Source organism: Balaenoptera ricei, chromosome 5, assembly GCF_028023285.1.
Source record: "Balaenoptera ricei isolate mBalRic1 chromosome 5, mBalRic1.hap2, whole genome shotgun sequence".
Classification (NCBI taxonomy): domain Eukaryota; kingdom Metazoa; phylum Chordata; class Mammalia; order Artiodactyla; family Balaenopteridae; genus Balaenoptera; species Balaenoptera ricei.
Genome location: NC_082643.1, coordinates 42,684,934 through 42,698,430, shown reverse-complemented (window position 1 = coordinate 42,698,430; position 13,497 = coordinate 42,684,934). Strand labels below are relative to the sequence as shown.

General features: G+C 37.6%; 1 protein-coding gene across 9 annotated transcripts in view; it reads right to left on the bottom strand.

The window, feature by feature from the left end:
- Nucleotides 1–13,497, bottom strand: part of WDFY3 (WD repeat and FYVE domain containing 3) — a 273,474-nt gene that overhangs the window by 19,643 nt on the left and 240,334 nt on the right. For all 9 annotated transcript variants that reach the window (XM_059922695.1, XM_059922700.1, XM_059922696.1 and 6 more), the window contains 7 exons: nt 12,078–12,132; nt 11,698–11,817; nt 9,723–9,840; nt 8,557–8,663; nt 6,881–7,034; nt 1,749–1,840; nt 1,312–1,524 (listed from right to left, as the gene is read on the bottom strand). In XM_059922695.1, the coding sequence (XP_059778678.1) occupies nt 1,312–1,524; nt 1,749–1,840; nt 6,881–7,034; nt 8,557–8,663; nt 9,723–9,840; nt 11,698–11,817; nt 12,078–12,132 (859 nt within the window). The remainder of the gene's footprint in view (nt 1–1,311; nt 1,525–1,748; nt 1,841–6,880; nt 7,035–8,556; nt 8,664–9,722; nt 9,841–11,697; nt 11,818–12,077; nt 12,133–13,497) is intronic.

The window sequence follows — 13,497 nt, the reverse complement described above, 5'->3', positions numbered from 1 at the left end:
AGTTCCTGGAATGTCCTAGAAATATGTTAGTATCCAAACTCTATCTCCCAGACTATTTGCCTCTTAAACTCAAAAGTGGAACAAAAATACTGCAACAGTGCATGTGTCTAGATTTTTTTGTTCAGAGTATTTGTTTCCCAGAAGGTATGAAACACGGTTCCCGCACTTGTAACCCTCAAAAAATGGCTAAGGTTCTTCTGCTATGATTAGAGTTTATCAACAAGCATTTCACTTTAAAAGTAAACATGGTTCCTGCATTGGGGAATCAGATTACACTGTGAGTGGTGCAGTTACAGGGTGTCCCGCTGTCTATCACGGCTTTTCCATGAACAAAGACTTGCCATTGTTCTGTGTTCCCAACTGTCAACCCCGGAAACCTCAAAGTTGGTTAACCTAAAAAAAAGGGATCCCAGGAGAGATATCTGAAGCAGGAACAAAGAAGGATAGCCAGGGCCAAAATGCAGAGGTCAGGGCACTAGGGAAAAGGTGGTGGTGTGAAGGGGCGGCAAAGCCAGCCTTCTCCACTGTGCTGCAGTTTCTTCTGGTGCACTCTGCTCTCCTGGTGTGCCTGAGACAATGAGGATGAAGGAAGGGACGAACTCCCTTAACAGAGGTTCGCTCATTGCCGAAGGTGAGAGATCTACAGCATCTGGGTGCTGAGAGGGTCTGGGTCTTCCTCACCAGGTTCCAGATAGTGGTTGGAGGAGCTAGTGCAGGGCCGGGCCTAGGCGTAATCATGGTGTGCACTCTCACACCCCAGCACTTGTCAGACCTACACCGATCATCGAATCCAAACCACCGCTATCTGTCTGTTCCCTGAACCACTATGAGAGCTTCCTGCTCTTCATCTGGCTCCCCTACAGTATGTGCATGTGTAAGATTGTGACCAGAGGGATCTTTAAAGTCTAAATACGACCTTATATGACAATGCTTAAAGTCAGCATTGGTTTTTTTACTGGCCGTGGGATGAAACCCCATCTCTGTGTATCCTGCGGCCTCCAAGGCCACATCTGCTTCCCTGACCATGCTCTTCCCGTCTTCCTGCCAGGAACTGTGTGGGTACAGGAAAGCACTAGCCTGTGAGGAAAAATGCTCTTTGACCAGCAAAATTTCTGTTTATCTGGACTGTAAAAGGGAGGAGAAAGTAATCATCTAGGGACCTACTGAAACTATTGGGTGATATTTATGGTTCTTAATTAAAAACTCAGTCTAAACTTAATTATTATATGGTCATCTACCATCTATAGAAATATTACAGAGCTTAAAAAAATGTAACAGAAAACATCAATGATAAGGAAAAAACATCCATACCTGTTTAGGGATCTGACCAAAGTTATTAATGAACCCTATGGTGGCTGTCTCCTTTAGTGGGTCATTTATGTTGTAGATATCCACTTGACCCTCGTAAAAAAGATGATGGAAGACATTTACAGCTTCTACTGCAGCAGGACCTTGCTGTTTATAGCCGAAGATTAAGTCAATCCACTCATGCAGATGGGCACTCACATAGTCACATTCCAAAGCCTGTAATTTCAAAACACAGGTTCAGTCACTGGCTGGCTTTTATTATTTCCTTAGAAAGTAAAAGAATTCGCCAGTGGTCTATAGGAACCAGAATAACTAAAATTCATACGAACAACATTAGTGACTTAAACACACGGGGGATACATTGCTCAAGGTCCTCTCTTTGTACTGTGGTCAGTGACCCAGTGAGATCTCAGTTCAACTGCAGAGTGTACTGCCATTACCTCACGGTGCACTCGGATGAATTCTCGTGGGTCCCCTTTTGCCCAGGGTGGAAGGATAACATCTCCAAGCTTGGTGCCATTTTGTTTACAACCTGTGTAATTGGATACATTAAAAAGAAAATAAAAGAATGAGAAAAATAGTAAAGTAACAGAGAAATAGTGGGTTAGTTTCATTACCAGGATTATAAAATTTTACCACAGAAAGGACCCTCAGAGATATCTACTCTGGTATTTCCCCAAGAGGACTCCTCAGGGCACTCCCTCGGAGAAATTTACTGAGTGTTAGCAAAACTGAGGGGCTACGCTGTCAAATGACTTCAGGAAATGCTGAGTTATGCAAGCTCAAACATGTTTCTTTCCTGCAAGACTCCTTGGAGGCACTGCTCTTCTCTAGGAAGGATATTAGATACAACATTTCTGAAACTTAATTGAGGACAGGAATGAAACATTTTATGGGTCTACTGTTTTGAGTTTGGAAAAACTGCTCAAATCAATGCTTAAGCCCCTTAAAACCACTCATTTGTAAGACCCTTAGCAATTTCTCAAAAACTGTTCATTTAGCTTTTCCAGAATGCTTTAAGCTTGGTAAGTCAATAGCAGTTACCTAGTACTGAATTTCTTGTCTGGTCTGCCATTCACATGGAAGAGGTTATTGAAAGGATATCTAACTCCTCGGCCATTTTCAGTCTGAATGCTCTCTTGGCTTAAGAGAAAATAAAAGTACCACAGTCTCCTAGAAATATTTGCAATACATGTGTTCGCTCATATTTCTGATTCTTAAATTCTTGAGAGAGCTCTGTAGAACCCACATGTATTTTGCTGTAAGGATTCTCATTAAAAAAATAAAATAAAATCTGAAACAATATAACTTTTGGCGTTATATCATTTAACAGAAAAAAAATTTTGGAAAGACTATGTGGCTACCTGGCGGAGGGAGTCTTAATAATTTATAACAAAGTAATTTATTCCATGTAAACTGTTATTTAAATCATAGCCAGATAATCTCTAAAATATTAAAGAAACCCTTTGCTATGAAATCTATTGACAACAAAACACATTAAATGGGACTGGCATCTGAGGAAATAGGCTTTTTTCTTCTTTTCGAAATAACATCAAAAAGTTAACTTTAGCTTACAGAGTTTTCCTAGGCACAAATCAGACCATCACTGTAAAAAATGACTCTATAAATAATGTTGACTCATTAGCTTAATGGCAGTTGGTTAGATAAAAAGCTGAATTATAAATCTTCATAGGGAAGTATAATTGTTCACATTTTAGAACACAAAAGGCAGTTTCCAAGTAAGGGCCAGTAAAAATATTTCCTTTAGAAATAATCTTGTTTTCATCATTGCAATTTGACGGCTTCTGTACAATGTGATATAAAAATGTGAGAGATACAAAAATCAGTTTATTGTTTAAAGGAATGTCTTGACTTAGTTGGAAAAATTACCATATAACTTAAGAAAAAAATAAAACAATCAATTATTACAGCCCCTCCCCCCTCTCTCAGGCCCTTACCCCACCTTCCTTGAAATGCCCTCTAGGCCTAATAAGAATAAGAAGCAAGTAATAATTTTTTTGATAAGAAGAAGCAAATAATAATCCCCAGGCTACTTGAGATATAATCTACTTTTCAAAATTTTGCTCATAATCCCTAAATACTGTGTGATATAATTTTATTTTATCAGCACTATCTATAATTTTAAAATGTCATTTAAAGGGAACGGTCTGTAGAAAAGTCTTGGTCTGATTCTGATACTCTGCAGTTCCCCTCCATGTATATCCAAGGGTACAAAGATAAGACCAGACAAAAAAACCTAATTGTTCCAGAGCCAGGGGAAAAAACCTAAGTGCTCTTTCTTTTATATCATTTACCATCTTTTCTGGGTGGAGAGACCAACAGTGTTTTGTCTGATTTTCTTTATATTGAGGTAAAATTCACATAACATAAAATCAACCATTTTAAAGTGAACAATTCAGTGGCATTTCGTACGTTCACAATATTGTGCAACTACCACTTCTATCTAGTCCTAAAACATTTTCATCATCTCAGAAAGAAATCTTAAACGAATCAAACAGTTGTTCCCCATTCCTCCCCACCCCTACTCCCATCCCCTGGTAACCACCAATCTGTGTTCTGTCTCTCTAGATTTACCTATTCTGGACATTCCATGTAAGTGGAAATCATACATTATGTGACCTTTTGTGTCTGGCTTCTTTTACTTGGTGCAATGTTTTTGAGGTTCATCCATGTTGTAGCATTTATCATTATTTCATACCATTTTATGGCTGAATAATATTCCATTATATGTATATTCCACAATTTGTTTATCCATTGATAGGTATGTGGGCTGTTTCTACCATATGGCTATTGCGAATAATGCTGCAATGAATGTGCATGTACAGGTCTTTGTTTAAGTCCCTGTTTTCAGTTCTTTTGGACAGTTCTTGGAGTGGAATTGCTTGGTCATATGGCAATTCAACATTTCCTACCAAACTGCTTCCCACAGTGCAGAACCATTTTACATTCTGACCAGAAACATATAAAGGTTCTACTTTCTCCATATCCTCACTAGCCCTTGTCATCTTCTGTTTGTGTGCTTTTTTTTTTCATCACAGCCACCCTAGCGAATGTGAAGTGTGAAGTGGTACCTCACTGTGGTTTTGACTTGCATTTCCTTAATGACTAACGATCTTTTCATATGCTTATTGGCCATTTGTATAACCTCTTTGGAGAAATGTCTATTCAGGTCTTTTGCCCCTTTAACTGGGTTGCTTATCCTATTGCTGTTAAGCTGTAAGAGTTCTTTATATTCTGAATACTAGACCCTTATAAGATACATTATTTGCAAATATTTTCTCTCATTCCGTAGGTTTTCTTCATAATGCCCTTGGATGCAGAAGCTTTAAATTTTGATAAAGTCCAATTTATCTTTTTTTGTTGCTTTTGCTTATGCTGTTGATCCAAATCCAAGATCATGAAGATTTACTCCTATGTTTTCTTTTAAGAGTTTTATAGCTTTAGCTCTTACATGCAAATAGTGTTTTTTAAAGTGTGTGATTTCAAGGAGGGAAGATGATTTGTTATGAAGGTGAGCATGACAAACATACATGACCTTTCTTTTATTTACTTATTTAAAAATAGATGATTTGGTTGGGTTTGTAAGTAGTCTGGCTAGAACATTTCTGTGACATAGATTATTATAACGGACTGAGTGTTTCTGGAATATTGGGGGTATCTCTTTCTGCACCTCTCCGTATCTGTCTCTTTGAAAGTGGTGTCCCTAGGGAAGAGAGTAGCATTCTCTAAAGGTGAATTATAAGTGAACATAATAAAACACTAACGTGCATTCATATTCAAATGCTGTGCACACATTTGTTGTTTTTCCCTGTTCACCATCTACTCTATTTCTTTGAGGAACTGCTACTCCCTCCGACTCTAAGTGCTAGAACTTGATGTCTTTAGCTGCTCAAGGGTGAGCTCCAAGCCCAATCAGAGGTAATGAGACTCAATTTCAGGCCTTTTGCTGGGGCTATTGAGAGTCTTACTGCCTTTCCTATTGCACCTAGAGCTACAATTTCACAAGGTTCAAGCTGCTGATGAACAATTAATAAAAATTATATTACAAAGAAAAAACACTCAAATATATTGGATATGAATATTCCCTGAATTTTCCATTAATGATTTTATGAGGTAGTATAGTAATGGTTTATATGTTGAACTCTTAAATACAGTATGATACAGGGCATGAAAAAAGTATGAAAACAGAACAATATCTGGCACTAATATTCTAAAGTGAAACAACGGAATTTTGATATGTCGTAAAAATAAATATTCAGAAACATAGATCAGCAAACTGTGTTCCAAGAAACTGTAGCCAAAGTCAAATCTACTTCCTGAAACTGCTGGACAATATAAAGAGAGCAGAGCACCAAGGAAATTTCTCTCCTTTTTATAAGTGTTGATTTGGTTCTGTTTTTCTAGAAAATAGTGCCCTAACAGGAAGAAGAAAGGGATTTACCTAAAGTTATTCTGAAATTCTAACTTTAAATTTTATTAGCATGTAAGCTGAGAATGCCTCAGGCAATACAAAAGATTTAAACAATACATGAAAAATTTGGATATGCCACTCTTGGCTGTGAGTTTCAATCATATTAATTTTCAAACAAAATTTCACCTCACCTTTGTTTTCACTGAAATAAATGATGATATTCTGACCATTAGATGTAATCTGTTAATTCTTAAATTTTCCCAAAACTATAGGTTTGAAACAGCTTATTTGGGGGCATAAATCTATTTTCCTTTGTTATATTTACTCTCATACATCCAGTTGTAATTAGCAGCAGCTAAACTCACAAGGAAATAGAAACCAAGCAGGAACCTGCAAGGCCTTCCCAAGAACAATACCCCCCTGACCCCCAACATGTCCCCTGCCTCTTGTTTGCAGAAAAGCTTTAGCTTCCTAGGTCTACCCCAAGTTCCAAAGCGTAAATTTAATCAGAGAAGTAAGAAAATGCAGAAACAAAGGAAAACACTCAAGCAAGACAAAATAATATTAGTTTAGCAATAAAGCAAAGCCAAGGACCTTTAGTTCCTCCTCAAGGGCTATAGACAATAACCTGAGCCATGTCCTTGAGCTGTTTTGCAGATACTAAAACCCCCACCAGGTGGACGAAGTTAACTACATGCTGACCACCAGCACACAGACCCCAGACCAGTTGGAACCAGAAGGCTGATGACTGATATTCCCGAAACATCACCCTGTTACCCTCACCGTCAACCACTCGTAGACTTGTGCACAAGCTGAATGCATATCGTGTGACCCTCTCCCTCACACTCTTTAAAAACCTTCCTCTGAAAGCCATCACTGGGGAGTTCAGGCCTTTTCAGTATGAGCTGCCCATTCTCCTTGCTTGGCCCTGCAATAAGTGCTGTGCTTTCCCTTCACCATGACCGACCCAGTGTCAGTAGATTGGCTTTGCTGCATGTTAGGTGAGTGGATCCAAGCTTGGTCTGGAAACAAAATCTTTTCTTGTCAGTGTGTACTACAGACAATCATCAGAAAACTGACTTATTTCTGTTGGTCTTTTCCTGGCTAATGACCCTAAGATAGTGCCATCGTGCTACATACCCAGATCAAAGTTGTTGGAATTGAACAGGAATTCTGGTAAGTAAAAAAATTCTGGGATAAGTTCCTTTACATCTGCCATGTTGTGCTTTGATGCTGAATACCAGGCCTCGCGTACACTGTGAAACATCCGGTCAGCCAGGTCAAAGTGGCCTCCCTGTGGGCAGAACGAGAAGGCACCTTTCTGTTAGAGAACCACTCCCACCTCACAGCTTCCAAGCTCAAGGGCTTGAAACCCAAGTAAATGTGTTTGGCGACAATTCAATTTCCCATCATCCTACGTTAAATACACAAAATTTTAAATAATCACAGAAAGAAAATTAATCTAATTCTTTTCGGGGTACTCCTTACCAAGGGTGCTCTTGCTTTGTATCAAAGTGAAATCCAAGTACGAAGACTTTAAAAAGTCATTTAAAAAAAAGATCAGTTTTTAGAGAGGGCAAGACTATAAGGAAATAGAGGAGTTCCTCCATTGTTTGATAATGCTCTCCTAAAAGAAAAGATTCTAATGTAGCCATCTACAGTTGGAAATATTCAGTTTATACATGTATTTGACTAATTTTGTAAATTAACATGACATTCAGGTTCTCACACCAATGAGAATTAAGTGGAGAACTTGGAAGGTGATCAAAAAGTTATAGATTGATAAAACAAATTTAAATAGAAAAGGGATTTCTTTTGCTTACACAGCCTCACAGATAACGCCACTCCCTTCCTCAATCAAACTCCCTATGCTGTGTTTGAGTGTGTTTTTCTTTACAATGAAGTTCACTGTGTGAAAATGCTGAAGTCCATACAATGGCCACCAAGGCCTACCACCATCTGGCCCCTGCTACCTCTCTGACCTCATCCCCTATTGCTTTCCCCTGCAGTCACTCTGCTCCAGACATACTGGCTTCCTTGCTGTTCCTCAAGCAACTCAGGGATATGCCTGACTCAGGGCCCCTCACAGGCCATTCTCTCTGCCTGGAACATACTTTCTCCAGATAGCTGCACCAGTAACTCCCTCACCTCCTTCAAGTTTCTGTTCAGATATCACCTTTTCAAGGAGACCTACTCTGACCATCATGTCCTCCTCCACCTCCCATTCCCGTACTTCCCTTTCCGTTTCCCTGATCTACATTTTTCTGATAGCACTTATCACATTCTAAAACATTTAACAATATACTTATTGATGTTTGTCTGTCTCCCTCAACTAAAATATATAAATTCCATAAGGCAGGACTTTTGTCTTTATTCACTGATATCTCTAAGCACCTAGACCAGTGCCTATAATACAGTAAGTATTCAATAAATATTTGCTGAATAAATGAAAGAGAATGTGGAGAAAGGCAATTATAATACGGAAGACAGCAAATGAGTTAGACAGTATTACTCTTTTTTAAATGTTTGCTGAATTCAACCAGTTAAGGCTGAATTCCATACACCTGGCTGGAAAGCATATGCTACTTGCTTATTTGACTAAAGGACCCTGGCACTTGTTTAGTGTAAACAAATTCTAGTTTATTTATCAATTTTGGTCCAATGAAATTCCACTTTCACTATGTTTTGATTACTTTTGTGACTAAAAACTTCACAGGGCTTCTTGTCAGGCAAGATAACAACATTAAAGAAAAAAGCAACAATCTTAAATAAAAGGCTTGAATAAAATGCAAAAATTCTAAACTTAAGAGTTTTACCTGTAGCCTTAGGAATATCTGTGTGAAGGGCTCCATCCTTACTAGGTACGAAGCCACAATCATTGCAGATGAATAGTGGGTCCCATAGTGGTAGGCTGGAGTTTCTCCTTGCCAAGAAAATTAAAGCATAATTGAAAATGAAAGAGTAATATGAAAAATAAAATTGGCATTCATCAATAGACTTGAAAATGCTATCGTATGTGGTAACTGTGACACTAAGTGCAATTAGCACTGGCATTTGCAGCATGAAAACTTTATGATGACACTGTAACCTCTCACTTATATATTTGGCAGTTATCCAGTTTAGTATAATTCTGTGCCTTTCCCCCAAACTGAGCACATCTAGCAATTCATGTTTTGAGGCTAACTGTAACAGGTAATCCTTAATAGCAAACCATCTTTGACTAAAGCAAGATATTGACATACAGCGACTTTTTATTAGGTTCTGGCTTTGCAATAGTATAAATTTCTCTAAATTGTTGTCTTCGAATATTATGCAATTTTTACTACATATCCTCCTTGCAGGAAAAAGAAAGGATTCCACACAGGGAATATAGTTAGTCTTAGTTTTTTTCTCTTTTGTTTGTTTTGCCTGTTTGAAGGGGATACATGATAAACATTAAACATAAAAAAACATAAGTAGGTAAACTGTAGTATTTTAGAAGGTAGTCAACTATAATTTTTTAATGCAAAAGGGTTCTAAAAAGTGCCTCAATAAAATTAAAAGAACCTATAATGGAAAATAGTCTGAAAAAACTGAATGACTGAATCACTTTGCTGTACACCTGAAACACTGTAAATCAACTATACTTCAATAAAAAAATTTAAGAGTCAATAAAGGAAAGTTTAGTTTCTGGCCTAAACACGATTAGAGATAATGGCATATTATGATGGGAAGTTTCTACCCTAGACAAAGCAGACATACTTCGCTTTCTGCCAGTACCTGACAAGCTACCTAAAAAATGCCTTCTAAGCATGGCCATCAGTTGGCATGCAAAACCTCATTCTTCTACTCTGATAGTTGTGTATAAGTGTGCATATGCAACATATATAGATATAATGATATATAAGCAATCTGGGGAAAGACGGAAGGGTGTCAGACCACTAAATAATGGCTTACTTTTGAAACTTGGGTACAAAGTCCCATGACAAGAAAAGTTACTTACCATTAGGATCTTCCCAGTCTTTATATCGCTTCTTATACTGAGCTAATCGTTCATCTGTCTGTGCTCCCATTGGCTTAGCCAGGTTTCTAAATGTCTTGGGATTAGTAAGATCTACCTCCTAAAATACAAAACGAAACCCAATTCCAAATTACTATACATCCTCTATTCTCACCAATGTAGTAGACACAATGGCTACAGCAATGATGATCTGTAAATGTGCTAGTATCTATGGGGTCACACCAGCAGAACTGGACTCCAAGACAATGCCATGCACCTACTGGTTATCCATATTTTACAGACGGGCACATGGCAGTTTGTTAATTGGTTCGGCTTGAAGACAACTGTTTTGGAAATTAAGTGTTCACAGAGGAAGGCACTCAGGATCCAGGTTTGGAGATGAGGAATAAGAGGGAAAACCCTTCCCAGTCTTGGCAAGGGCACAGCAGGAGACTGTGGACACAAAAGCTCCAATTCATCGTTATCCTCTGTCACCCACATAACTGGAGGATCAAATCTCCTTTTTGTTCTCTTCCCCTCTCCCCCATTTCACTCCAACTTCACTTCTGAGCATTTTCTTCCTAGAGGTGAAAGGGAAGTGAAATAAACTAGAGCACTCAGTAATTTGTTCACCTCCAAAAGACAACATCATACCAGATCAAGTGACTTCCAAATGAGATGGATTCTTTCAGTCTACCAGAGATTATTTTAAAAGCTCATTTCTAGCTGACCTAATTCATGTATTTAAAAGGAAACCAAAATTTACCTCCTGAGGGTTTTAAAAGTAGAAATTTGAAGTACATACCCATGGGATACGTAATTTGTGTCCTTTTTACAGGGCATCATGGCCCACCAATTTTGCCAACTTATATTTTAAAAGTCTTGAACAGGAGAAACTGATCCACATTTACCAATATAAGTCGTTAGTATTTGTCCTCTGAAAATCCACATGCAAAATACCTCATTTATACTTTTTTTGGTTATTTCAACAAAGATTAAAGTATTTACTAAGTACTGGGCATTGCTCTAGAGCAGCGGTCCCCAACCTTTTTGGCACCAGGGACCGTTTTCATGGAAGACAATTTTTCCAAGGACCGGGGGTGGGAGGATGGTTTTGGGATGATTCAAGCGCATTACATTTATTGTGCACTTTACTTCTATTATTATTACATCAGCTCCACCTCAGATCATTGGGCATCAGATCCTGGGGGTTGGGGACCCCTGCTCTAGAGGTTGGGACTTAAGAGCTATGTTAAGATAGTCTTTGTTTTTAAGGACCTCACAGTTGAGTACGGTCAGACAAAAATCATGACTACAACATGCTGTAAAAGAAAGCAGCATGATACAGCTACAAGGCAGTGTGGGAAGAGAGGAAGAAGGAAGAGGAGAGAAAGGACACAAGGCTCCCTGGAGGTATACTGGAGTGTGTCCTGGAGGATGAAATACAGCTAGCCAGAGGAACCTGTCAGCGGGAGAGAAGATGTGCACGGGCATGGGGAGAAGTGCAAGCGGGGAGAGCAGCACACGCAGAGCTGCTGAGAGAGAACGGGGTAGCCCAGGACAGCGGTCCTCGAAGAACAGGAGGGATATCTACGTATCAGCTACTTTGTGAAGGGTGCTATAGTGAGGTTTTAAGATTCTCTCCAAATTGTGAGGATGATTTATGCAATAATTTAAAACAGAGGAACGACTCAATTAGATTTGTTCCTGCTGGCTGCTGTGTAGAGGACAGTGACATCCTCCAGTGGATACAAATTTATTAGCACTTTAGGAAATTCAATAGATATCGTGAATCCAAGAAGTTCATCAAGTATCCAAACTTTGTACAAGTCTAAGCTAAAGCTCTTCTCATCTTCTTGGGAGTAAGTGCCCGTTGAGAACTTAAACTATAAAGCATATAAATCATTTGAGCCACTGCAGTATCTTTTAATTACTTTCGAGAATGTGTTCCACTTTCACAAAATGATTTGAAATTTACCTCTGAGTCGTAATCTGCAAGGATCCAGGGGAAGACAGGATACTGCATGAGGTCATTATATGATCTGCCAGCCAAAGTGTTCAAGTGCATCAAATACTGAAAGTTGCTGATTTCACCTCTCTTGGGAAAGATAAATAGATTCATTTTAAAGCAATCAATTATTTCTGCTACATTCAATTTAAAAAATTTATATGCAAAATGAGGTAAAGGACAGTTTCTTGCAGATTTCAGAACAATAAAGCATTTTTTTCCCCTAAAAACAAAAACAAAACTTTTTTCTATGGTATATATTTTATAAATTATCAAAGTACTTTTAACTGTATGACTTATACCTTCTAGCTACAAATTACGAAGGAAGCTTACATTTTCATTGAACTTACCTCCCATCTCTGAGTCACAGACTTCTCTCCAACCAGAGTGCTAAGCAACCCAGATCTAAAAATGATAAATAATAAATTGTAGGCAACATAACTTTAAAAATCTGTGTAATTACAAAGCTGAAAATTTTAAGTCAATGGTCCACGAATTTTTCAAACTATGGAGGACAACCTATTAGTGGGTCATGAAATCAGTTTAGGGGGTTGTGATCAGCATTTTGAATTATGAAATAACAATCAAATTGAAGAAAATAGAGAACATCGGAAGGCACTACATACAGGAAGGAAAAGTATTTTCTGTGAATTTTATTGTAGTATTTGTAACTAAGTTTGTGTGACTTGGGATGCAATGTAGTATTTTTTACTGTGGGTTATAGAAAATGAGTCTGAAAAACATTGATCTAGTTCAACTTTCTAACCTTTACAATAATTTCTATATAAACTGATCTAAAGACATTAAGTTGGAATAACTGATAAGAGTATACAATATTTTGTACATAGTAGGTGCACAGTACATTTCCGAAAAGAGATGTTGAAAAAGTGAATGAAAATATAAATATTTTATGACAGGAAAGTCATTGCTGTTCAGAAAATTATATTATAGAATTTTTTCTATAGCAGATTTTCTAGAATGCTATAAAACCTTAAGGTTATACTATTGATAATTATTAATCTGAAGACTGTGAGTTGATCACTGAACCAGTAGGAAAGCACTTAACTATATATTTTATTGTCTGAAAGGAAATTAAGAGATTTGTAAACCTTAGTTCATAAACATATCTAGGTCAAGGGTACAGATACCACTTTTCACTTCCAGATAAATTCTTCCCTTCAGGCAAATTGAACGTATAGGGTACTCTCCCTGGAAAAAGAGCTATGATCATTTCTCAACTTTGTAGGAAAGGGAACAATTGAAAAGAAGATTAAAGTTGGGAATAAATTTCTATTTCTTGCCTTTGAGTTTTCAACAGTTCTTCAAGAACTGCCAACTCAGCACAGACAGTAGTAAGAACAATGAAATAGCAAGCTGAAGATTATCTAGGCAGGAAAAAGTACTAGCAATTTGCTTACAAGTAGAAAAAAGGCTTAGTATGCTTTAAGGGAGCCTTTCACTTCCTATATTTATCTTAACAGCAACACAAATGATTAGGAATAGAACATGTTTCTGAGGTTAACAAAAGCACATAAGCAGCATTTGTAAATCTCAGCTAAAGAAAAATAAAAGCAGTAAGTTAAAGAGAAATACACAAATTAACATATTTAGACACATACAGATTGAAATAAAATTTTATTTACAAATTACAGAATCCCCAGAAGTTTTAAGTTATATTCCTGCATGTTGTAATAATTAATTTGTAGCCCCAAAGCACTGCTTCTTTTTTTCTTGAATTTTATTTTTTATACAGCAGGTTCTTATTAGTTA